This window comes from Onychostruthus taczanowskii, unplaced genomic scaffold (genome assembly GCF_017590055.1).
Source record: "Onychostruthus taczanowskii isolate IOZ18803 unplaced genomic scaffold, ASM1759005v1 scaffold14, whole genome shotgun sequence".
Taxonomy (NCBI): domain Eukaryota; kingdom Metazoa; phylum Chordata; class Aves; order Passeriformes; family Passeridae; genus Onychostruthus; species Onychostruthus taczanowskii.
Window position 1 is genome coordinate 9,429,403 of NW_024498573.1, and position 27,245 is coordinate 9,456,647.

Consider the following 27,245-nt stretch of genomic DNA (forward strand, 5'->3'; position numbering starts at 1 on the left):
AATTCCAATGGGATCCACCCTGTGGCTTTACTCTGCTGAACCCCCAAGGCTCCAGACAAGGCCAATGAAGGAGCAGTGATGACCAGTACAGCAGCCCAGACATGTCCAAGGGATGCTGTGATCCCTCCAGCCCCATCCTGGAGCCAGGGATGTGTCCTGGACATGTTAAAATTAACCACATCAATCTATCCTTCCAACCTGGAGAGCTGGCTGGGTGAGGACAGATCCTCATCAGCCTTCTCATGTCCAAACTGTCCAAGGTGAGAGGTTAATGAACAGAAAACCCACCTCTTCTTCAGCCACTCCAGCACCAGTCTGGGCAGCCAGTAGGAGGAGGAAGAGCAGGAGGAATGCTGCTGCATCCAGACTGAGCCATAACTCACAAACTTTTGCTTTCTAATGTGTTCCTGCAGAGCTGTGGAAACCCATTCCCAGAGCCCCATAGCACGTCTGATGCCACTGCCTCCCATTTCAATATGATTCTTGCAGTTTACTGGACCTGAGCTCCCACTATGGGGAAAGAAAAGGATTATTCTCTGGCCCTGTTTCAGAGCTGGTGCTGTGAAGCTCTGATCTACAGCCTCGCAGGAGCCAAGCAGTGATCCCAACACACAGCACACTGCAGGTATCTCTCCTACTCTGCTCTCTCAGCCTTGAGTTTTTGCTTTTTAATTTCCTGTGGCCACAGAGCACTACTGGAGGGTCTCCCAGGGACAGAGTTTCCCATACACCATGGTCAAGGGTGGTGGGGGTTGGAGATTAGAAAAAAAAATTTTCACTGAAAGAATACTAAAGTACTAGAATGCTCTTCCCAGGGAGGTGGTAGAATCACCACCTCTGCATGTGTTTAAAAAAAGACTGGACATGGCTCTTGGTGCTATAGTCTAGTTGAGGTGTTGGGGCATAGGTTGGACTCAGTGATCTTAGAGGTCTCTTCCAACCTCATTATTCTGTGATTCTGGGGTGACACAGGAAGTTACATCAGTCTCAGCACAGGGGAGTTGCCAGCAAGAAGGCTGTTTCTGATGGATTATCCAAATATTTCAAGCCACAATCAGCCTTACAGCAAAAAAACCCCTAGCACTCCAGGGGAATATTTAACCTGGTGACTGGTGATGTGAACCTGGAAGCAAACAGGGAAAGGTGACTGCAGGAGCAGCAACATCAGCCCTGGGGTGCAACTTTGTGGGCTCCTGGGGAGCAGGTACCGAGCTGCCCGGGAGGAGAAGCCAGCAGAGCAGAGGAAGCTGCATTTTGAGCAGCCCATTTTTGAGCCCTATCTCCACAGAGCAGCACAGCTCCAGCGATGCCACCACCTGGAAAGGCCCAAACCTTGTACACTGGCTGCTTTTGCTCAGAGCAGAGCAAATCATACTCAAGAGGAGCCTTAGGCTGAGTTTCCTGGCCTTAAACCAGAGCCTACCACTAAATCCTTGCTGTCCAAGTTTGCTGTGAAGTTCCAGCTCATGGACACTGTGCATCCCTTCCCCAGGACCTATTTTTAGATTATTATTTACATTTCACAGCAATGCTCACCTTGCTTACAGGTCTGTGGGATGCCCCAGAAGTTACCAAGAAATTACTATGTTATGGCTAAATTACTAAAATTATGGCTAAATAAGCACTGACCATAAAACGAAGCATTTCAAAGCTTCATCCTTCTCATTCCTGAGTATTTTTGCCTCTTTGCTGGTCAGGATTTTCAACATCCCCAGCACAGCTTTGTGCCATAGCCAGACAGCGCAGCTCTCTGAGCTGAATTAGTTGATGGGCATTTTTTTCCTCAGAGTATGTAAATAAATATCAATATTCTAAACCAAAGACCTCCCAGTAACTAAATATTATTTATCTTAAATTTATCTTCAAACTAAACAGCTTTGTCACATAAGTACAATAATAAAGAAACAAATTACAAAGGAGGAATTTGATTTTATTGGTTTTATTCAAAGCCCACGTGTTATATATAAATTCTGAACAACAGACTTTACACACTTCATTAGAGATGCTGTCAAAACTTTGGGTGAAGCTCATTTCACTTCCCCACCACAAACAGGAGACATCACAGCCTGGTTGTTTGTTTTAGTTTTATTCGCTCTCCACAACAGTGACCATTTGCAAACCATATCAGGGAAATCCTCCACTTCACTGGGGAAAGGCACTTGTGAGAAAAGAACAGCTGAGCACGTAGTCTGAATTTGGGTCTTTTTAGGTATTAACTTGATATCCCTAGCTGAGTTACTGACAATAAACCCCAACATCTTGCTTCCTGCGTGTGACCAATTAGCAAGTGATGGTGTGTTTGCTAAGGATTTACAAAAAATATCTTCCTCATTTTATCGACACCGTCACTTGGGTGGCAGCTCATGGCATTTTGAATCCCAAAATATCTGAGAGACCACACACCTCGCACGTAGCCCCGAAATAGATTTTGGCACCCGTGCGTCTCACTTCTCGGTAGCTGGTGGCTGCGCCGCCGGTGTCATCCCAGCAATGCACTCCGGCATTTGGGAGGTGTCAATCTCCCGGCAGAGCCGCACCCGGAGCTGCTGGCAGGGCATGACAGAGCACGCTGGGGACACTCGGCAGGGGGACTGCAGGGGGAGAGGCCCTCCTGCAAGCTTTAAGCAGGATGAAATCTCCCTGCCGGCACTGGAAATCTGTCTCGGGGAGGATCATAGGATAAAAGCAAAGACATTCAAACCACGGAAGGAAATATTTTAAATGTTGTCAGCGGGATCTGCAACTCCTGCATCAATGTTTGCAACAAGCAATTCTAGCTATGAAAAAAAAGTGGGTGAGCATAGCTTCAGTCAAGCCCAGCTTAGCAAGAATCCTGCTAATGCCGCTTCCTTCACCGCCGGCAGCCCTGGCCAGGGCTCCGGGCACTTGGCCAAGCCACCCCCGGCCTGATCCAGCAGGTACTGGAGCATTACAAACCAAGAGAGGCTCAATCCTGCAGGGAGCTGAGCACTGACTTGGCCAAGCACCCAAGCACAGGCTTCATTTAATGGTGTGGGAGCTGGGAGCTCACCGGGACATTTTGTATTTGCGGTACCGGTGCTAAAGTTTTCAGCAACTCCAAGATCCAGTCCTGCACCTGGGAGTGTCCAAGCCAGCCTGGATGAGGCTTGGAGCAAACTGGTCTAGTGGAAGGTGACCCTGCCCACAGCAGGGGGTTGAAACGAGATGAGCTTTAAGGCTCCTTCCAACCCAAACCAGTCTGTGGTTACGTGATTCTATACTCTCAGACAGGGAGAAGCTCTCAAGCAGCAACTCTGGATACAGCTGTTCCTGCCAGTTGAGCTGCAACTCCAAGGAGACATCAGCAGCAGCTTGCACTGCTCTGTCCAGTCTCCTTGCACTTGTCACTGGTCAATGGCAGAGATGATGGTACCAAGCCAGAGGGGACTGACCAGGCCAGGCTGCTCTTACACTGTGAAGCGCAGAGATGTACAAAACCGTAAGAGGGAGGAAGCTCATAAGGCAGCTGGTTGGGGAACACCAATACAGGGGTGGGCTCCTGGTTTCATTCCAGCACAGTTTAGTTTCTAAAAAAGGATTGTTCAAAACTTATTTATTGCTGGTTTATCCACTGCATCCTCCTGCAGAACCAATAATGGGAAAGGACAAGCTCAGGCATCCAAAGGGGTCTCAAGACTAAGGTACTGAAGGTCAGAAAAGCTCAGCAACTCCTTTTACAAAATATCTTCACTCTACAGGTTTTGGAAATCAGGATTACAAGGAAAGAGAGATACCATTTAAAAACAAAATAGAAGTGGACACTGTATTAAAGCTATTTACATCCTGGTTAAACTGAGGCAGCAGCTTTATCAATAAACTGAGCCAGCTTCACGTCTCTCTTGGTCAGCCCACCGCAGTCATGGGAAATCAGGGTTATCTGAACCTGTCACAAAGGAAAAGAAAGAGGTTACAAAGGCATTTTGATCTCTTGATTTCTGACATGTAGCAGTTCACTGGGGACGCTGTGTGTCTCCATAGTGAGCTGGTTTTTCTTGGTGCTCCTGGCAAGCACCAAGCTGGACCCTCCCTGCTCGTGTAAACCAGAAGATGCTGCAGGTGAGGAGTCTTTACAGAGCCTGGAATCTAATCAGATGAGCCCTTTTGCAGAATAACACAGGCTTTGTATTCTTGGGTTTCATCCAAGAAGAGGTATCTGATTAAATCATTCACTCTTTACATTTAAATTCCATGGATCAGTTTCATGAACAACCCGGGAAAATGACCAAGCTGCCAAGAGCTGGGTCAGGGGCTCGTATTTGTTAAGAACCAGCATCCCAAAGGTGAAAAAATTCTTAAGCTTGCTGCAGATTAATTAAAAAAAAAAAAAGGACAGATGACACAGCTGCCTCACAGGTCTGTTTAGACTGAGCCAGATGACAAGTTGGGCATTATTTTGTCTTGCCTTCGACTGAGATTTTGGAAAGAAATCCAAGAAAATCAGGAGGAGTGGGTGATCAGGGTTTTTTTTCCAGTGACCCCTGAACAGGGTGACATGAAGGGCTGATGAGGAAGAGTCTCTGCTGGGAGTTTCAGCTACAAGGGGAGGTGGGATGTCCTGCTCTGAGGGTGGTGGTCTGACCTACAGGCTGTTTGTCCATATGTCCTTTCTTTTGGTCTATTTTTAGTGGGATTGCCATATATTCACTAAATGCTACAACAAACAACGTGATACAATGCAATGAGAAGTATAAGAAAACAAAACTGAAGTGAGAGCAATAATTTTTCTCCCTTCACACAGCACCTTTCATTCGAGGGTTGCAGTAATCCTTGTAACCCTTGTAAATACAAGACCACCATCAGTTAGGTAATATTATAAACAAATTTTATAAGCTGCTATGTTGAGACATAGGAGCCTACAATTTTTAAAAAATCAAAACTGAATTGAGACTGGCAGGCTTTCATTTAGGTACCAGCATTCTGCTACCCTACACTGCTGAGCTCCTGACCTGCTGCACAGACAGGAATGAGAGCTGGTGAGTAGTTTTAAAACAGTAATTTATTCAGGTTGGCTAAGTAAGAGTTTAAAGGCTTCTGTTTTACTTTTAGATCTCTGCCAGAGAGGTGAAGCCACAGGCCCCAACCATACAGCTGGCAGCAGGCGCAAAGAGCTTCATTCTTGATTCCTCACCACTGCAAATCTCAGCACCTCTTTAAAATCTCAGATCTCTTTATATAGACACTTCCCATTCCCTTACCTTGTAGACAAGCTACAAATAGAGGCAGAGAGAATGGGCCAGTGGTTTGGTCTCCTTAACTCCACTGCTGTGTGAGTAACTAGGGCCGGTGAACATCTTACCTTGCTGTAGACATTAAACCATTCTGGGTGGTGATTCATCTTCTCTGCTTGGAGAGCAACACGTGTCATAAATCCAAAAGCCTAGGGAAAGAGAGAGCAAAGAGGAAAATACTCCTCCACCTGCCAGGATTGGCAGTGGATTGGCAAGATTCACTTCAAAATCTCAAAATCTCCTCAAGATACCCCAGTTGGCTGCACCTTGGGTTTGTGTGTGCTAAAGAAGCATTTGAACTTCTCATGCCACTGGTATGTTCTCTATAAGGCTGAAATGATCCCCTGCAGACCCCGATAAATCACCCTGCTCAACATGACTTAGCCCAGGACTCAAAGCTATTGCAGGACAGCAGTGATTTTACCTCTGGCATCAGCAGGGATTTTAAATATCCATCCCAAGTCCCCCATCTCCTATTGCATCTTAGAAACATGCCATTTCTAATTAAGCACCATGCCACTGTATGACCAGCACTGCTTCCAGAAACACATCCCTCCATTTAACCATTCTGCTATTTATTTCACTGTAGAGAAAAAGGCAGCAGGTGGGCCTGCCCCTCTGCTTTATGAGACATATTTTCCCTTTAAATTAGTTAAAAGAGGTTTTCCAATCCTCTGTCGCTACATGCTCCCCCAGGACACAGGTTTTATCAGAGGCTCAAAAGGAAAATAATAGCAGGCCCCTGCCAAAATACTTAGGAGCAAATCACTGCATTGTAAAGAAAATTAGAACGTCCATGCAAATCAAGACTGTAATTATGCAGTGGGGCCCGAAGGGCCTGGGAGCGTGAGCAGGACGCCTCTCAGCAGCAGGCTTTGTTCATACCAAGCTCCATCCATCGGGTTCAGGACCTGAATTAACATGCAAAGCTGGAGGAACATCCACGTTACAGTCTGGATCAGATTATAATACAACAAGCTCCACAAAACCGTACCTGATTTAGGTAGGTTTTTAGTGCTAATTTATGGAAGAGAATGTATATAGCCCACATTCCACCAAGTGATGACCATTTCAAACAAACATGTGGTCAATGAATAACATATAATGGTTGATAATAGTTTCAAGTCTTTTTCCCTCTCACAAATTGCAAAAACCTTTAAGAAAAAAAAAAGAATTGGTGCCTGGATGAAGAATGACTTTGTTGGTCGCTTTGCCAGTCAAATGAATGCAAACGTTATAATCAGAGAAAATCATTCCAATGAGGTTTGTCATTTGGAAATCACCAAACTGTCAGCAATTAAAAAGCTTTTCTTCTTTGACCCAAGAGCTTTCCAAAATTCAGGAGAATCTAACTTCCCTTGAAGCTCTCGCTAGGTTTAGTTTTACTTTGAGTGAACAATTACTTTTAAAAGTTTGCCCATGTTTCAGCAGTGTGCTTTGAAGTAGAAAGCTGCAAGTTGTGCATCAGATGTTAGCAATGATTTGTAAAACTTCTCCATTAACAGTGATGATTTAAATGTTTTTAGAGTGTCCAGGGTCTTAATAAGAATGCTATTTCCAACACAGCAATCTATACACAGATATATCCTCAAAAGTTTAAAACAGTGATGTGTCTGCAACCAAATTTCCTGTACAGAAACAAACAGCAAGGGAAAAAATAAAAATAAATTTATAAAACCCCCTGTCAGGTTTGTGTATGCTCTGTTGGTGTCTGCTCATCCCAGGAACTCACCAGCCCATGTACAGGCCCAGGTCACACTGCAAACAGTCCCTGATGGTGAGACAATAATTATTGCTCCAAGAAAGCACACAGAGAGAATTACACAAGCAAATTACTCTAAAATTAATTTGCTCTATAGACCTTCCTCCACACTTCAGATGACAAATCCTACTCACCAGCAGACCACCAAATCCCCCCAGTCAGTGCACCAGCACGACACCCCACTGCCCCTTCCCTGCAGAGAGTAGAGTGTGCAACTGGATAAAATGGACACTGGTCACAAAACTGTCCATCCTACCAATGACTGCTCAACTTGAGGCTGTCCAGCTCATGAAAAGGAATCAATTCCAGCACAGAGGACTCTCCCCAGGACATGTCCTGCTGTTTGTTGCTCCAGCTGCCCACAACTGTCCCAACCAGTGCAATGCAGTGTCACAGTGAAGGATGAAGCCTGCCCGCCTTCCTGCATGCCCTGCTCTGCCAGGAAACATTCTCCCTCATTGCACATTACCCACAGCAACTTACCCATTGCCTTTCAGTTTACTTTAATTACACACAAAGTGTAACTCTTACCAAAAAAAATGAGCTACGGTTCTACTGAGCAATTTCACCAACACAATCTCCATTAAGGTCTTAAATGCTTCCTTTACTAATTAAATGAATTGGAACACTATTGTTTATTAATCACCTTTATATTTGTAGAGCCTTAACCTTTCCTTGGGAAAATACAACTGGCTCTGGAAGGAAAAGATCTTTAGGTTTGATTAGATATGAAAACACTATTACACAAAATCAGTTTGGACATTTCTTCACGTCTTGAAACTTGATCGGTAATTTGGTCTAATTGGTGATCAAGGAAACTATCTTGTGATCAATTAAAGTAATTACCGCATTCCGGCAACACAACCAACCTTAATTTGAGCAGGAGTCTGCACTTCTTCAAATTTAATTAAAAATAATGAAAATTATTATGCAGTCTGCAGTGCAAGATCATTGTCAAGACTGCACTGGTGGGCAGAGTTTATCAGACCATCACACATTTCTTGATGAAAGTGGGACAACCACTTCACTCATGACAGTGAGACCCAACACAGACTTGACTTTCACTCTATTAATAACAGGGAAGTGCAGTCCCTCAGACCCAGATGAGATTTTTTTTTCTGGTTTTTCCCTCAAAAATAAAAAGACAGGAGAAAGAAAGGTTTTGTGCTTATTCTAGAAGCCACAAAAAGTATTAAAATAGACTTTGATATAGTAAATATTATGAAGTATTCTGGTTTTTCAGTAATAGGCATATTAGACACATTTTTAACCTAACCCTTTTAGGACATTTGGGCTAAAATAGTATCCAGACATTCAGGGAACTCCACATGTAGAACACACCACCCAAGGGGTGGCGGAGTGCAGAGTCCCTGCAACAAACCATGAAGAGCAATGTAAGTAAGGAGTGAAGCAATCCTGCACAGACAAGATGCCTGGGTGTGCTGGTACATCTCTTCCCTTCATATCTTTTAAGATCATGAAAGAAGGAACTAAAAACTAATGGTGTTTCAGTCATAACATCACATTTCAAATGTTTCTTAAATACTAGCAGCCCTAATATGGCTCCATGAGATAAAAATCAGGGTTACTCTTAGAAAAATAAGTTAACCTAAATAAGAGAAAAAAACTCAAGGTAAACTATAAAAGAATTCAGCTGCCTCATGATGCTTTGTGACTGGTCAAACTGTCAAACTGCTCTTGAAACTGATATAATCCACTATCACAAAATAAGACTTCATGTTACTTTTGTTTCCCGAGAATGGGAAAAGCAGGGCCAGACACTTTGCTGTCTGAACTGGGAGGAAAGATGAAATTCCATCCTCTCCTCTGCCCCGCCCAGCGCGGCACAGCTCTGGGAGAACCGCGGGATCCCGGAGCTAATCTGCTATTATTCTTCCTTTCACACTTCTTAAGCAAGGAATCCATTCATCTTAATACTTTTTAAACACGCTGCTTTTGTACAATGCTTGCCAACATTATCTTGATGAGTTATACATCAAAGGCTCACAGGTCGTTGTGCTGTGCTCATACATCACCCACCGCAAGTCCCCGTGATGGATCACCCCGTGCATCTCCAGAGGAAAGCAGCTGACAGTACTTGACTCCAAGTGGAGATATTTAAGCAAAACAGCTGAAAGGCTCAACAACATAACCATGCACACTTAATTTTTTTGTTTGTTTGTTTTAAAATGAAGTGTGCACTCGGGCTTCCTAAATCCTCTGGACGCCCAGCCAAGGAAAGCATGTGCTAATCACAAGTACATTAAGGGTTCTGCCTCCCATCTGTCATTATAACGCTGGAGGTAGCATTAACCCTGACCTTCTGCAGTGCAAGGGCTACCTGTCTTCCCTCCCCCCACCTCCCAGGCTGCATCTGTACCGTTTATCAGTGGGAAATTAATAAATTACTCAGGTTACAGTGACACTGTCACACAGGAGATGACTACACCTCACACATTTGCTCTCCACTCACCTGAGCATAAAGTACCCAGGGTACAGCATGTATTCTTCTTAAGAGTTTGACACTTGTAACAATAAAATCAATCATTAAGGTTCACTCCCAAACTCCAGAAGCTTTCACGTATCCAGCTGACATTACTACCTAACAGTGAGCTACAAGCCAGCACATAAAAGGAAAAAGCTCTTTAAAGTCAAGATATTTTAAGTGAGGATCAGCTGCTAGTCATGAGAGCTCTCGTGACATTTTCTCTTGTGCTCTCAGGAAAAAAAACTGGGCTTTGTTTTATTTTGATTCTATTTACTCCATCACTAAATACTTTTATTGTATAAATATGCATAAATCATGTCACAAAGCTACATTCTTTATCTGAAAATGACAACATAGTTAAAACACAAAAAAAAGGAGGAATCTAAATAGTATTTAGGAAGCTGATGGCAGCACAGAAGGACAGGTACTCATTCCCAAAACCACAGGAATCCCAATACTGGGATTCTTCCCTGTTGCATCATCAATCTGCCGGAACCACCCTCAGGGACACTGGATCCACACGGCATCAGATATCTTCCTCCTCCTTTTCATCTGTGTCTGGGTTCATATACAACATAAATCAGGTGAACATCTTCTCATTGCTTCCCCCTGAACAGCGGGACAGCAATTACAAATGCAAATAATCATGCACCAACATAGAGCTAAACTCAGGTTTTTCATGTCCCCCATCTCTCTGCCATGCCTCAAGGCACGGACAAGACAGATCAGGTATTGTGCCCACAATTCTCTACTCTCTCCACCCTGGCATGGGCAGCCAACAGGGTCTGAAGGTGAACAACATCTGCTGAATCACTGGTAGAAATTTGGTTTTCTCCTCTTTAATAACTCAAGCAGCAAAATATTGTCAACAGAGGCAACCTTCCCATTCCACAGCATCACCTGTGACTGGGGAAAGCAGTGCTCCTAACTCTGAAGGATAATAATGAGGGGAAAGGATGGAATAATAATACTAAAGACACTCTGGCATGGACTGAGATGCCATTTCCGTCTTCATAGCAGTATCTGAAACTAAAAACTCCAAACCCCCACAACTCCAATTTCCAAATGAATTGTCAATGCTTTTCTGTGTTTACAATGTTCTTTTAAAATCCAGAGCTGACCATTCACATCCTCCATACTTATCTGCATACATCACTCACACAAAAATGCAATGCTGCCTTACACTCTAAAAAAAGTTACCTATTTACATTCCTATTGCAGCTGTAAACATTGCTGTGTTAGATGTGCAGCAGAGAATGTGCAAACCTTTACACCATGTTCTCCAAAGAATGCTGTTTCTGTCTCCCAACACTTGTTTACAATTATGTCAGTGAAGAAACCAGCTTGCCAGCTCTATATCAAACATTTTTGACAGCAAAATCACAAACACTGATCTATTCTAAGCAGTTTGCCACTCCATGTAATCTTGGAAAAGGCATTCTTGCCTTTGATTCTAAAAATGTTTATACTTCGTACATTATGCAAATAGTTTTTATATATTAAGAAATAATGCAAGCAAAGCTCAAGTTAAATTAAATTCTTCAACAATAACCTTGCCAAAGCACTGATTTTCCTATTAAAAAAATTATTCCAATTTGTTGATCTTACATTGGATGAAACATACTGTAACAATCTTCATAATTTATGTCCTGTTGGGACACTATGATTTAAAGTAACATAATACAGACCAGCATCACTGCTAATCTAAACCACCTGACCAGATAAACAACAGTTTCCCCTTCTCTCTTCACTGAGAGTATTTCTGTTTATTGTCATATGATTTACCAATTTGAGGAACATGAAGAATAAATGGAGGCAGAGAGGAGTGGAGCTGGGAGGCACAGCCTTGCCTCGGCGGGGACGTTTCTCACACAGGTACCGGTACAATGTCCAGAGCCACAGGAGATGACAGACGGCAATTTCAGGAATGCTCTCCCAGGAAAAGCCACTTGTGGCAAAGGGAAGTTTGCACTTACTCAGCACCCTCTTGTCCCAGTGCAGCACTAGAACATCACAGTTGTGACAGTGCTCGAGCTGCAGCTCTGCAAAGGGACTGGAGTTCTGGGCTTCACCTTCCCAGCTCCGCAGTGACCGAAGCTGTGACATCGCAGAATCAGAAGGACAGAATGGTCTGGGCTGGAAGGCACTTTAAACACCATCTAGTTCTAATCCCCTGCCATGGTGAGGAACATCTTCCACTATTCCAGGTTGCTCCAAGCCCCATCCAACCTGGTCTTGAACACTCCAGGGATGGAGCAGCCACAGCTTTTCTGGGCAACCTGTGCCAGGGCCTCACCCCGCTCACAGGGAAGAATTTCTTTCTATATTCAACTGAAATCTACTCTCTTTCACCTTAAAACCATTAACAGTCATAAAGCAGATGCAAAAGTCATTTGCCCCATCTGAGATTCAACCATTTTGAAAAGCAAATTCAATTATTTTGCTATGGTCAATGGACATGGATCAGTGTAAGGAAAGGGACTTTGAGGAAGGTAGAGAGCACTCAGCTGCTGCACTTCAATGCTGCTCCTTGCTTTGCTCTCCTTCTTCTCTCAAGCTCATTAAGTGTGTAAAAAACCTCGTATGCAATCTGCACAACAAACCTCAACCTGATCTTTTGTAAGCCTGTTTATATCAGAATTTTAACAACTGCTGAATTTAGGCCTTCTTTCTCTTACTGATAACAAACCACAAAATGTTACATGTATTACCTTCTTCTTCACCACGTCTTGACTTTTCCAGCAGCCTCCATGCTGAGGATTTTTTTCCTATTCTCCTTTATTATTATAATAAGTGATTGCACTTGCAATCACTCATTATTCATTGGCTTTCATGAACAGAACACAGATAATATTCTTGGTGATTCAATAAACAGACTTCACACCAAAACTGGTCACCTGTTCCACCAGGAAGATTTATAGATTTGATGGAGTAGAAGAGAGAGAATATGGAGATGTCTTAGGCAGCATAAAAACTTTCTGGAAGTGATAAAAGTTTCAATGCCAATACAACCATATTACAAAATACTTTCATTTGTTTATAGGTAGATAAATATGATAGTTGCCCATAAAACTTCTGCAAAATGAGTAGATACCCTAAGTCTCAACCACACCTGCAACTAGGTCATGTGATATTTGTGAAGCATCATTTCATATCAAAATATAGAAAATAAATGCTTTAATTTTTCCTTTTTTTTTCCTCCAGGTCCCTCAGCACTTATAGACTAATCTATATTATTTATTAAAAATTATAGATCTCTAAATTATATTTTCCAGGAAAAGAGGGAAATAATCCCAGGTTTCAGAATTGAACTAGAGCATGGTGGAAATCCTTCAGCCATGTCATAATCTCAATGCAGCTCTCCACCTCCCAAGCCATTTTTGTGTGCTTTGTGTTAAAAAATGGAATATAAAGGTTGCCCTTAGGAGGTTTGCACAAAAAAAAATAGCTATTTCAAGAAACATGACTTTTTAAAATGAGCTTTTTGCACCCCACCTAAAAACATGAAATAACACAGTGAAGTCCCCATTAACTGAGCACCTGCTAAAGTAATCAGGCACTTAAAATAATAAACTTTCTTGGCCGCACAACTGAAAGAACAATGATAATTTGACTTGCTAAAACTAATGTTTGGTCCAGCAAATCAAACCCTTGGCTGCACTGTAATAAAGCCATCACACAAACCACAATAAAAATAAAGCAGTAACAAGGTGTAGGGAGCCCCCAGTCCCAGCCTTCTGAGTTCAGGCATCTGAGCCCTCTGCTAAGGCAGAGAGCAATGAATCATCCTTGACAGCACAGTGCCAGCCCATGACATGAAGTGAATGCTCCCCTTCTAAAAGTTTCTCAGACCCTCTGACTTTTACAGAGTGCAGGTATGGCGTAGAAGAACAGAGAAGTTCATTATCCCATCATGCCACATTTTGGATGAAACAGATTTTACTGGAGCAGAACAAAATATTCTGCAATTTTCCCCAATGTTTGTTTTAACTCATATGCAAGGGAATGATTTCATTCTGCAGACATGAAAGTGAAGTTCACATGCCATCCATGCTGTTGATAACACAGGGATGCTCAGAAAAAATTCTCCTTGGTCTTTTGGCCAAGATTACATACACTATCAGTTTAATAGCCAGCATCTTCTCTGCTGAGCATCCAAGGGCAATCATATCCTGCCTCTGATAATCCTCTAAATATTTGCCATTTATGATCCTAAGAACACATCAAAGAGTGGTAAGAAAGGCTTTGCTTTATGATGGATTAAGAGAAGATGTTAGTCTCATGACCATTTCATCTTCCACTATCCCGTCAGCTTTTTTGGTTTAGTTTGTTTTTTTAAATACAAGTTCAGCAATTCAAACACGCAACAGAGAAAACATGATGGAGATATGAGGAATTTGGACAGGTCTTCCCATCATTCTCTTGGCCAAGCCAGAAGCTGAAAAGATCTAGAGATTTGCAATAAAGCAAACTAAGGACCATTTACGTCAGATCTAGTCAGGGAATCATTTCACTCAGCTGAACTGCTGAAGGTGTCCTACTGTACTGTCAGAATGAGTTTTAATCTTTGGTCACCTTAAGTAGAAGAATTTAGATGATACACAGGGGCAGTGAACTCAGGAGGAGACTTACCTGGGCCAGCACTGACAGGCTGCTAATTTATATTGCACCATAAAATTCATATGTTATTTTACAAAAAAGACATTTCAAGTCTAGAAACAACAGATCATTTGGGAAAAAAGAGTAGGACAGACCAAGAATTTTCCCAGACAAGATGGGGTTATCCTTCAAGCTCCACACAGCTGGGTCCCTTGCCTGGTTTGCCATGCCCACTCTTCCCTCTGGGATATGTAGGTTCATCTCCTGTCTCTGCTATTTGGAAGAATGGCTGGAGCAGGTCACAGAGGAAAGGGTAAAAGAAGCAAGGCTCACCTAACTGCCAGCAATTCAAGTACTCAACCTGTAGTTAACATTATCCACTGTCTTCAGACCCCTTCTTTATGCTCCAAGCGCATGCCTGGAAGTGACAGAGTATGTTCAATGAGCAATATTTTGAGAAGTTTTTGTTGGTTGTTTTTTTACCAGAACACAAAGGTTTCTCTGAGCAACCCACACTGCTTGTACATTGGTCCATCTGGAAATGGAGACACAGGCTCAAGAGGGGAGGCAAACAGTAATTCTGAGTGCTCCAGTGAACAGCAAACTTCTTTTAGAAATTCATATGAGCACACCACCAAGGGAAACCCTTTGTACAACTCTTGGGGCTTTTGTTGTATTGGGCATTACAAGACACGTGCATAAACCCAACATTCTGGGCTTGTACATTTAACAGTATTTTTGCTCACTATGAGCACCCACCCACTGTAAGACAGAGTAAATGTTCCCTCAACCAGGGACACCTTGGACATACACAGACATACATTTAACTGTCTGTTGTTATTCTCACCCCAGTCCAAGGAAAATCATGGTAGATGGTGTAATCAGGACTTTTCCCTCTGATCCTCGGAATAAATAACATTTTACTTCAAAGTATCCTTAGCAATAAATAAACCAAAAAGTGCAGTGCTGACTCAGCACTGTGTTCTCACCAAACCTCTCCAAGACATCACACCCAGCTTCTTGTTTGTCCAAAATGACTTTTCATCTCAGCCAAACAAAACTAAAGGAATAAAGGGCAAGGGGAAGAGCAAGAAAGGAAACTCTCCCCCAAAAAGCCACGAGAACTGGGTTTGCAGCTTTATAAAAGAGAGCTAAAAAAACCTCCACATGCCTCGCCCTGATAAACGACGGCCCTGCCAGTGGCTTTTCAGAGCAGATGTAACGTTTTAGCCAAACGTGATTGTTTGTGAAAGAAATAATTCTGATCAAAACCCGAAATTGCAGCCAGCAGAAGAGCTGCACTTCGTCACGCTAATCCGCCCTGACGGGGAGCGGCGAGCGGAGATTCCTACTGCGAGAGGAGCAGATGCGAAAGGTCAGCGCTGGCCCGCGACTTCAAACCCCTTAACGTGTAAAACAGTGTGCATTAAAGCCTGAACCGGCTCACGGCGGGATTAACGGATGTCCGCTAAGTGGGTTTGATGTGCTTTTGGTGAGTAATGGTTAATTTTGAAATAGGGGCATTGTAGTTTTATTTCAGTTTATTCTGCCAGCCGGAGTCCAGTTTTAATTACAGCTGCAGAGAATAATATCCCAAAGCGTGTCGCTCCTTTGTGGGAGTATGGGAAAGCGAGAGCTGCTGGTGCTAAATGCAATTTACAGTTTGAAACTGGAGGCAGGCATTGCTCCAAAAACAAGGGCATGCAAAAGGTTAAAGAACCAGGATTGCATTTAACCAGCATCATTCCAGTCCCCCCCAAAAAATAAATTTTATTGCATAAAGGAGTTTCAAGAAACCAGTTTTCCTTAAATGAAAAGATAAAAACGTTCATCTAAGAACCATCTTCTTCAAAAGAGGCAGTCATACTTGCATTTTCACAAATGAAACTGTTCAACTGAATTCAAACCCATTGTATTTTCCATTCATTTTCCAAAGGTGTTTTATCATGGAAAGTGCCCAAAATGCAGCTAAAATTAGATTGACTTGCTCCCATTTATCTCTTTGAGCACTGTCCATATGGCTGATAGGACATTATTTATTCTGTTTAATTGAAACAAACAATCTGTGCAGCTGAAAAAAAAGATAAACTCCTCTTCTTCTACAAATCTACAAGACAGCTTGTGAGATCCAAAAGGCATTTTGACGAATAATTTCTTTTGCATCTTCAGATCGATGCATGCAACAAGTATAAAACAAATGCTGTAATAATTTTTACTTGAGTGATAATAAATCCATCTGTTAAGAAAAGCATTTGTATTGGAGTCAAATGGAGAGCAGCCCAAAGGTCAACTGGGCAGATTTTAAGCAGTGGAGTGCATAAAAGGAGATACAACAGGCTTACTGAGGGGAGAAACTCAGCAATTAGAAACACCACACCCCACTAATTATAAACAATAAAATAATGGTTTATTCTAGGGAGAAATATGATTAGCTCATCAAGAAAATGAGTACGCCAAATTACACTTAAGTCACAAAAAAACCCCAAACAAACAAACAAAACAAAACTGATCCAAACTCTACCACAACCAGGATGGGACATTTTGCATGATGGAGATGAAGGACATATGACCATGCATGAGTGTTCACTTTAAAAATAATTATCTTTATTTAAACATTATTAATATTGTGACATTTTAATAACCCCGGTGGCCTGACACCCCTGGCAGTGCCACAATGAAATTGTAACGGTGACATGGGTACTGTAACAGCACTTGTCAGGCAGGTGGGACACAAGGGCGGTGGCACCTGCACACCCAGAGCCTGGCAAAGAGGAGACAGGATACTCAACAGCACAAAGAGGAGCCACCACCTAAAGGGGCCACAGGAGAGACATAGAGGGACTTCTTATCAGGGCATGGAGTGAAAGAACAAGGGGGAATGGCTTCAAACTGACAGAGGGCAGGGATAGATTGGATATTGGAATGAAATTCCTCCCTGTGAGGGTGGGGAGGCCCTGGTACAGGCTGCCCAGAGAAGCTGTGGTGTCCCATCCCTGGAAGTGTCTAAGATCAGGCTGGACAGGGCTTGGAGTGATCTAGTGGAAGGTGTCCCTGCCATGGCAGGGGTCAGAACGAGATGAGCTTTGAGATCCCTTCCAACCCAAACCATCCCACAGTTCTATGGGTTTGTACATGGCAGGCCACGATGGCTGTGAGAAGAAAATAAATACCTTTTTTTCCAACTCCCAGCTCCAAGGATTTAATTTCTTCTTAGACACAATCAGATCACACATTTCCACCAATACAGACCTCCAAGCTTTGCATAACTCCTCACCACTGACTGCCAGTTAGCTGGAAGAATCACTGGATGCCGGACGTGCTGACCAGAGCCCCAGTGTCATCTCCTCCTTCTCCAAGGCCAAGAAAGGAGAATCATAAGCTTCCAAACAAGCCATCTCCCTGGAACCTCTCACTTCATTTCCCCAGACCCTGCACTACCTTGGTCCCACAGGCAGAGGCAGGCAGTGGCACGGGCAGGTGGATCATGGCCAGGTCCCACAGCTGCACCCTGACCTGCCGACTCAGAGGTGAGACTCTTATTTACTCAGTCAATCCCAAGAATAAACTCAAGGAAGGTGTGACCATCCAGGAATCATATTTTTACGGTGCTCTGCTCTGAGACACTTGATGCAGTTCATTGACTGTGTTTTGGCCTGCAGGTCAACCTCTGCCAGTCCCAGAAACTTCACTATCAGTTTCTAATAAAAGAAAATGTCAACGGGCAAATACGCCCGAAATTCATTATTTTCAGATACAAAGATATTTCCAACTCTGTAAAACCACTCATAAATAATTCTGATTTATTGTAAATCGGTCATTGTATTCATAAACGCTGGGAAGTTAGTGAACAACATAACTACCAACATAACTACCAAAGTTATGAAATACTTTCATAACTTTGCAGGTGCACAAATCACAGCATATGGGAGAGGACTCAAAGGATAATGGAAAATGAAGCAGTTTCTGAAAGCCTATATGAAAACCAGCACCTACCTAGCTGGATAAAAAAATAATTTATTTTTAGTCGACAGGCAATCAAATGCAAAACTCTAGCAGAAAGAGCTGGCAGAGCACTACTACATTAAAAATAGCAATTCCCCCCAAAATGCATGAAAATAGGTCTAACTTTCGATTAGCAGAAGTGACAGTTGGGCTGAGGCTGCTCGGGCTTTGAGGTTAAACACAACTGACACAGGCTGCACCTGAATCCAATCACTCCCCGGGCTCCGAGAAGATTCACACGCAAGGACTAAATTTGTCACAAATGGGTTGGTTTCCGATCCTCCTGTAGCCAACTTGCTTTATTCTGACCCCCGTTTAACAAATCAACTTAATGGGCACTGGGAGTGCTATAAAACTTAACAATGGAGTGATTTTAACTTTTAAAATATAGTTATGAAGCAAAATGTTGGAGAGCTCCTTCAATACTGGAAATCAAATTAAAACTAGACATTTTTTAACAGTCTTGACAGATATAATCCTAGTTACCATGTAAATTTATGGTAAGCTGCTGTGATATTAGCCACAGGTGCTACTTTTAATATATGGCCTGCATCTGGCTGGGAATAAAATATCTCAAGAGGACTGAAAATGACCTCACTATCAGACAATGGAGAAGAAAAAAACCCACAAGACCGCTGTGGCATATAAAAAGCTGGAGATGTGGTCCACAACTGAATATTTACCATAAAATTCATTTTAACTCTGCAGATTGTAAGTTAAAGGATATAATGTTTTCAATACATAAAAGGCGAGGACGTATTTTAGACAAACAGCCAAAAGATTAAGTACATAAAGTGGAAACTAAATACACTGCCTATACGTATAAAACCAAATTTTCCAACCTTTGATGAATGTAAAAAACAAAGCAACGTGCCAGGAGTAGAAAAAGGAGGGATGGACCCAGATTGTATTGAATCTGGCACCAAGTACTGCCATTGAAAGAGATCAAGAGTATGCATTGCATATCCTACCAAATTCGTTTGGATGTGTAACTGGGATCACACAACAAGGATCGTCAATTTAAAGGGACAAATCTGAGCATGTCTCCCTACAGCCAAAATAAAAAAAAATTGGCATCACCAGGAGGGAGGAAAAAAAGGCATGTACCATAACATGCACTGTCTGACTTTTTTCTCCCAGATTTCAACCAAGAGAGACAGCAAATCTGAAAAGGAAATGCAAAGTGAGAAAAATAACTTATTTAATACTCCTAGATTTTTTGCACATCTTTAAATATGTTCTCAAAACCCAAGACACAAATTGCACTGAGACACGTGCCTCTACTCTTAGTGCACAGCATTTCCGTACCGTCCTCTCCACTCAGACTCATCTTCCACCTCCACCCTCTTGCCCCAAAAGAAAAAATGTATCTGAAATAGCTTGACAACTCTTAGAGCATTTGATTTCCTGTCATTTTAGAAAATGACGTTAGAGGTCTTATGGAGACTTCCTACACAATCTTTCTTTTTTTTTTTTTTTAAAAACAAACTTAATTAAAAACTTACCCTATAAAAGAAAGCAGCTGTAAATTCTGAACCTGACCATCAGCAAACTTGCCCACCTTTGTAATTTCCTAACTGCATCTGCTGCCTTGGTGTGATTACCTACGGAAACGCAATCACACAGGCAGTTGCCCCTTAAACCCTCTGGTCAAATCCAACCAAGTTTGACAAGAGACATGGAAGTCTCAGAGCTAAGATGTTCCTGCAAATTCAGGGAAAGCGAGCAGCTGGATACAGGACCCAAAGTGAGCACTTGGCACCCTGCACTCACAGCCTTTCACAGCTGCCCGCCCACTCCAGGACTGGGCTTGAGATGAATCTGGGAGAAATTCACATTTTAAACCAGGTCCGTCCCCTCTTCCAGATCACTGCTGCCAAGGTGAACTGACCTGAAATGCTGGCAGAAGTTACCAGCATGATCTGGAGTCATAAACTAACTTTCTGTCCCAATTCCCAATTTGGCTTGAGCAGACATAGGAAGAAAACAGTTTTGTTTCAGTAGCACAAAAATGTGAACGGATGACAACATCAATTCATGATGCTACACCGTGGCTGAAAGCCTCACCAGCCACTCTTCTCTTCCCTGCAGCCTGGGAGAGAGGCCCCAAAGAAGCTCCCTGATGTGAGGTTTGTAGAGGCTCACAAGCACTCAGATGCACAGCAGGAATTGGGGCTTGCCACGGAGTGCTCCAAGCCCACCTCCTCTCCAAAACCTCACTCACAGCCAGAGCTTTCAACCAAGCACATGTTCCTTTGGAAAAGGGACTCAACCCAAGGGCTTTGAGCCAGTGCACCCCATCGAGGGTCCTGGAGGTAAAAGACTCCAGTGTTAATTCCTCACTGCCTACCTGCCACTCCACAGTGGCAACAGCTCAGGGCAATTGCAAGGCACAGGGAGGAACAGAGGCACTGGTGCCATCAGCACAGCTCTTCTAGACACAGCACCCTCCTCTACAGCTGAACTGCTTTTTACCCCCCACCTGGTGTACTTTATGCCAGATGCAGGACACCAACTCACCAGGAGCCTGCCTCACATACTGGGAACATACAATGACATCCAGTCCCCCAGGACTGGTGCTTGGTGGGCATCCACAGCAACAAAACCAACCAAGCACTTTCAGCAGAAACCCCAGGCTGGTTTCCAGCTTATTTCAGAGAATTGTACCACCAAAGTCCATTTTTGTGAAAATGTACCCTCAGAATAACAAACACCATCAGTGCTTTCAAATTCTGGGTTGCAAACTAATTCCCTGAGCCAGAAGTGTCATTAGCTTGTCAGCCTCACAAAGGCAGCTCACTGCTGATCGCTTTTAACTGAACTAATCTCAGCCTGAAAGCTTCAGGAATCTAAATAACTCTTGTTCCACAGAAGTTTCATTTCATTCTCATGCTGAAAATAATATACATAAACCAAACTCATGTCTACACATTTGCACAACTTTATAATAAAAATTGTGTTTATATTCTTAACATCTGTTGACATACATAGACTTTGTAAACCTGGCATAGATTTTGAAGCCACAGAATTTTCCATGCATCATGGACACTATCTGCAAGAAGCAATAAAAAAAAAAAAAGAAAGAATACATTAATCATACCAATATCATCTGCAATACATAAATTTGAAATACCTTTCATGTCAGCTCAACTACTTTTTTTTTTTTTTTTTGTGTGTGTGTGTGTGTATTTTTGGGGGTGATTTTTTTGGGTGATTTTTTTTTTTCCACACCTGATTTTACACCATCTGTAAAAGGGCAGCAAGAAGATCACTGAGGAAATGACATTTCTCAGTCCTTTGATTTTTACTCAACACTTTAAATCCTGTAAATACAATATTTATTACATTAAATGAAAGCAGTTGTACCTACAAGCTCAATTTTTTCATTGCAGGACTAAATTCTCCCAAAGTACAAGGCAGGTATAGCTCCACTTCTGTCATTTGTTTCCTAGTTGTAGTAAACACCGTGTTTACCAATAGTCATTATAAATACAAGTATATGTGCATAATTTAATAAAATTAAGCATACATACATAATTTAAATTTATTTTCAGCTTTAACTTATTGAAAGGCAAATACCTGCTCTGTAATACCAGCTAAGGATCTAATGCCCTTGGGATCTGCATGTTGAGCCTGCTCCTGGACTACAAGAACAGGAATGATTTCTGCCCTCTGCAACAGCAAAGGGGACACTGCAGTAAATCCATAAAAATCAACAGGTGAAATTCTGCCCTCAGATATTTACATCTACACTTGACTCAACCAGAGCTGCCCAGAGCACCCACCTGCATGGCTTTTTCTCCCAACTGGGGGCAGAAATTTCCTTTTGAAGCCAAGTCACAGTCTCTGCTCTCATTTCTGCCTTACATCCATGAAGGCAGCTAAGAATGGAAGACCCTGTTCTTATACCTCCCAAAAAATTCAAGTGGCATTTACTTTATAAAGTACTCTTCCATGACTATAGGTACTATAAGTATTGACATATAGTTCATCATTTACCAACAAGCTAATTTAAATATACTCAACTTCCTGTACTGGTATGTGCTCCATCCCCCTTCAAGTCAGGAAGATGTATGGATATCTGCCTAAGCTAGTAGGTAAGGTAAGTTTACATTGAAAAAAACCCAAAAAAAACCGAAAAAAAACCAAAAAAAACCCCAACAACAACAACAAAAAACTTTGAAAATTTTTGTCAAAGCAATGCATTCTCCAGCTATCTGTTGGTGCAGGACACTGATCTGTCTCCTCACCTGTCTGTTGGCAGACAGGGACTGTCTAAATCCAACTGATCAAACTGAGTTACTCATTTACAGCGGTCAAAACCACTTTTTAAATAATTTTGAGGGCAACTTCACTTCTAGTTGTGCTGAACCAACAAAGACTTTGACCACAACCAGGCAGAGATGCCATTTCATGAATATTCAAAGTCAGAAAATCTCAGCTCTTCCAAGGGTCACTTCTATCCTGCCACATTCCTGGTCGCTCCAGCCCCCAGCTGCCTGCACATCTCACCAAGGCTTCCTGTGAGCTCCCTCTCATGGGCTTCTCCCCTTCACTGCCTCAGAATGAACTGATTTGGTTCTATTTGCTCTGTATTAACATTCAGGATAAAAATGTACTCAGGGCTCTGGACGTGCTCCCTGGACCAGCACTGTCCTGCTAATGAGCTGGGTTTTTCTGCAGTTGTTTTCTCTTTTGCTTTCTCCCAGCTCACCTCACCCACCTTCTCTCTGCTGCCTGGGCTTTCCTTAATATGACAGCTACTGAAACAGCAAAAAAAAAGGGCCAGCATTACAAATGATTGTTTATGCAGCTCACTGTGGTTTCCTAAAACATCTTGTTCTGGGTCTAGGCACAGGCACATAAACAGCCCACAGCACAGCTCCTGGTCCCTACACACACCAGCAAACCCACAGCATCCCCAAACTGGAGCTTGTCATTCCCTCCATAGTGAGGGAAAGAACCAGCTTGGTGAAACCCATCATCCCAACAAACCCCTGGGAATTCTTTCCCTCCCAAGAAAGAGCTCACCCCTCCCTCAGAAATAAAACCAAAAGGAAATGCATGTTCTGGGAATGTGACTTTATCTAAGCAAAATCATTATTCTTCAGAAGGGCATTTTCAGTGGAATGTAGCTGAACAGGGATCTCAAGACAAATTCAGTATTTCTAAAGCAAGTTTGTAACTAATGTCTGAGACAAGTTCTTTTGAGTGTGAGATGTGGCTCAGGATCCTGTTTCCAAACAAAAACCCAGTGAGGTAAATAAAAATCAGTACTGTGCACTCTGTGTGCCAAAGACACTGCAAGATAGCTATTACAACTCAATCAAGGATATACTAGAACTTTGTCTTCCTGTTTAGAAGGTGAAACGTTCCTGTTTTCCCCACCTTGCTTGCCAAAAGTTTCTGTTCTTTCTTATATTTACCTATTTTTCTCACGTATTTCCCTGACAAAAATGGTTCCCACTGCCCATCAGTCATGTATTTCCAGCATTTATTTATGAGTGCTAGTAATGAAAAAAAAATCTGCTTTGTCTGATTCCACAATGCCAACCTTGACCCCAACCTAAATATTAGAATCAAGAAACTGTAATATTAGAACAAATCTACTTATCAACTACAACATGGAATTAATTTACTCCACCTAATGAGATCAAAATCTGAGAGCAATTCATCAGGGCAAATCCAAGAGGATTTGGCCCCACCAGGATACTCCCAAACTTCTGAATATAAATATTTTCCCATCAGGATCGTATGGAAATTAAAGCAATTACATTTCCTTTATATTAAAAGTGGCATATAACAATCATTACCTGATTAAAATTTTTGAAATTGAACTCCTTGTAGATGGCATCTCTTTCTCCCAGCTCAGACCAGCCTGAAGCTTTGAGATCCAGTAAAACTTGATTCCTTTCCTCTGTCGTCAACCAGTGAGACTGGGAGGACTATTGAGGGAAAAAATAAAGGCATGGCACAAGTGAGGCTGAGGTTCTCTTTTGTACAACAATAAGAAAACCACACAATGAAATTGTGGTTATGTATGGTGCAAAGGTGAGGATATGGAAAATTCACTGTGCAGTTTCTTACTGTTTATAATTTCACAGAGCAGTTTAACCCAAACCAGCCAAACCCTGCCATTTCTGTTTGGGCAGCTAAATTCGGGCAAGTGCTTTTTGTGCAAAACTAGTGAAAAGCAACAGACTCCCAGGAATGAATTTGGACAGCAGCATACCTGTAACCTTGGTTATCTGAATTATCCAGATGCTGTAACATCACATTTAATTTCCAAATGTTCCATTCTGTCTGGTAAGTAAAGGATTATTTACATTATTTGCTATATGTACAATTATAAGGCTGAAAGATACCAGGAAATACCTATTTCAAAAAAGAGAAGAAAAACAGGAGATTGCACTCTACCTACTTTGTATTTTACTATCTTAAGAAAGTGGGAACGGACTTTTAAGACAGCTATGGAGTTCTACAAGGAACAAAGACCTTTGTAACTAAATCAAAAGGACAAAAATGTCAATAAAGACACAATTACAAAAAGTTTGAAGCTACTGGTAAAAGCACTAGATTCTGCAAAGCACCAGTGTTTAAGCATGGCTTACTTGAAGTGACAGGAGTCCTCCTGATGCCACTGAGCACACAGACACGACAGATTAACACACTGCTTAAATATCTGAATCAGGGGCTGAACCACACACAAGGACAGAGCCGGACACAGAGGAACGTTCTGTGGGGCCTTTGGAAGAGGTTTGTTTTTTTTTCTAAAAGCAGGGACTAAAGCATGAGCCCTTCCTCAGACCACATGCTCTGAGAGAGGGGTCTCAGACTCTCAAGATAAACGCAATGCTTTAGTGGGAAGAACCTTTCTCTCCAGTACAGCTACATTCGGATTGGTTTAGTCTTTACTTTAGCAGCTGGCTCAGCTTTGTGAGATGCTCCAGAAGGGCAGTTTTGCTCCAGAGGTTCGCTCGGACCAGCTCAGCAGCTCCCGAGTCTCCGCCTCTGCCCGCCGCTGCTCCAGCCGGAGCCCCGGTGCCACCAGATGGGGCTGTGAGCCCGGGCAGAGCAGGAATTAACGCAATTAATGCGACCTCAGCAAGGCCTCAAGATGCACGAGGGCCAAGGAGCAACATTTTCACCAATATAGGATTAAAAGCCCCAAATGGAGTAAATCAATCTAACAGCAACACTGCTGCTGTTTGTGTTTAGGGGACACAGAGATGTAACAAGAGATGGGTTTTACAGGTCCCAAACTGAACTAATTTAGGCACTTTACACTTCAAACACAACATTAGGCTTGCAAGAACACAAATTTCAGATTTGCCATTGCTACAACTGCGTCATAGGCATAAAATTCTTACATTCTTTTTTTTTTTTATTATTTTTCAAGCATATACAAAAATCACCAAAGCTAAAGGCCATCTTGAAATGTACTGTTTTTATCTGGCACAAATTTTTTGTGCAAATGCACAAAAAATCATGAGGGAGGTGTATTTTTTTGAGAGAGCAAAGTCCAGGACTGCTGGACTTTGCTGTCTCAAACACAAAGTGCAGCTGGCACAGAGATGTCCTGTGCCAGCTCTGGGGACAGTGCAGTGCCCTCGTGGCACCGCACCTGACACATGGCCATTGACAAGACAATGCTGTGACTTGAGATTCGACCACAGACTTTTTAATAGGAATACGGAGACCACATTTGATGCAGGCCCTGGTGAACACTGAGCACGTTTCGCATTGTGGAGGCCACGTCCTGAGTCAGCCCCTTGACAGATCACGATGTTCAGAAATGGAGCAGAAAGCAGCAAGGAAAAAGATGAAGCGGGAGACTGCAATGGCGTTTCCACACTCAGAGCCCTCAGCAGCTCGTCAGGGCATGGCCAGACCCCAGGAAGCAGGAATGGGCACTGGATGCCAATGCTGACCGAGCACCCGAGGGGCTGGAACCCACCACACTCAGGGCCAGGGGCTGTCGGGTGCTGGGGATGACCGAGTGACGGATAATGTTTGTTTGGAAGAAGCCCAGGCAAAACAGTCATCAAGTAAAATAAAAAAACAGAACTAAGTCTCATGCCTGAGGGGCGAGGGTTGAACCCTGCATGTGCTGTTCACTATTAGCTTTGTGTAAAATAAAATGGATGGGATGGTGGGGGGCACAGGGAGAATCACGGAATGATTTGGGCTGGAAGGGATCTTAAAGCCCATCTTGTTCCACCCCTGCCACGGGCAGGGACATCTTCCACTATCCCAGGCTGCTCCACACCCACTGGAATCTCCCACTTTATCTTTTTCCTTGCAGCCTGGATGAACACTTCCAGGGATGCGGCAACCACAGCTCCTCTGGGCAGCCAGTGCCAGGGCCTCACCACTCCCACGGGGAAGAATTCCTTCCCGATATCCCATCTAACCATCTACCAGCGTGAAGCCATTCCCCCTTATCCTTTCCCTCCACGCCCTTGCCCCAAATCCTCTCCAGTTCTCCCCGTGCCCCTTCGCGTATTGAACGGCGGCAACCAGCTCTCCCCGGAGGCTTCTCCAGCCTGAGCAATGCCAATTCCCCCAGCCCCGAGGGAGCAGGGCCGGGGACCGGCCCGACCCGCGGCCTGTCCGAGCGTCTCCCCTCCGCCCCGCGCCCCCGGCCCGGCGCGGCGCCGCCGCCCTCACCATGGCCGCGGGGCTCCCGGCGCCACGGAGCGGCGGGGGGAGGGGAAATGCCTCCGCCGCGACAGCCGCGCGGGGCCGCGGGTGGCACCGGCAAAGCGGCCACCGGTCAGGAACGAGGAGGCCCCGGCACCGCATCGCTCTGTGCAGTTCCCTGGAAGGAGGTGGAGTGGGGGACACCGATCTATTCTGCCGTGCCTGCAGTGAGAGGACCAGAACTGGCCTAAAGCTGAGATTTAGGACATTTAGGAAAACCTTTTCTCTCTCGGGGTGGCCGGGCATTGGACCCCGTGGCTCCCAGGGAGGCGGTGCAGTCACCAGCCCTGCAGGGCTTCACAGGCGCCGGGATGGGCGATGGGCTTTAGGGGTGACGGTGGCGGTGCTGGGGGAGGGTTGGTCTGGACGGTCTAAAAGGTCTCTTCTAACCTTGATGATTCCATGATTTGTGACACCCGCCCGGGAGGAGAACGGCCGAGCA

At 43.4% G+C, this 27,245-nt stretch overlaps 1 protein-coding gene across 1 annotated transcript; it reads right to left on the reverse strand.

Annotated features, from left to right (window-relative positions):
• Positions 1–1,923: 1,923 nt before the first annotated feature.
• Positions 1,924–26,791, reverse strand: PCBD2 (pterin-4 alpha-carbinolamine dehydratase 2). Its single transcript, XM_041397991.1, has 4 exons — positions 26,771–26,791; positions 23,914–24,045; positions 5,318–5,398; positions 1,924–3,904 (listed from the first exon to the last, which is right to left on the reverse strand). The coding sequence occupies exons 1-4, from the start codon at positions 26,771–26,773 to the stop codon at positions 3,809–3,811; spliced, it is 312 nt and encodes a 103-aa protein (XP_041253925.1). The 5' UTR covers positions 26,774–26,791; the 3' UTR covers positions 1,924–3,808.
• Positions 26,792–27,245: the final 454 nt, after the last annotated feature.

Coding starts and splice junctions, on each gene's coding strand:
- PCBD2 (XM_041397991.1), bottom strand. Junction 5,399..23,913: donor ATTTCAAAAATTTTAATCAG/GTAATGATTGTT, acceptor CTCTTTCCCTAG/GCTTTTGGATTTATGACACG. Junction 3,905..5,317: donor GGTTTAATGTCTACAGCAAG/GTAAGATGTTCA, acceptor CCTTTGTGACAG/GTTCAGATAACCCTGATTTC.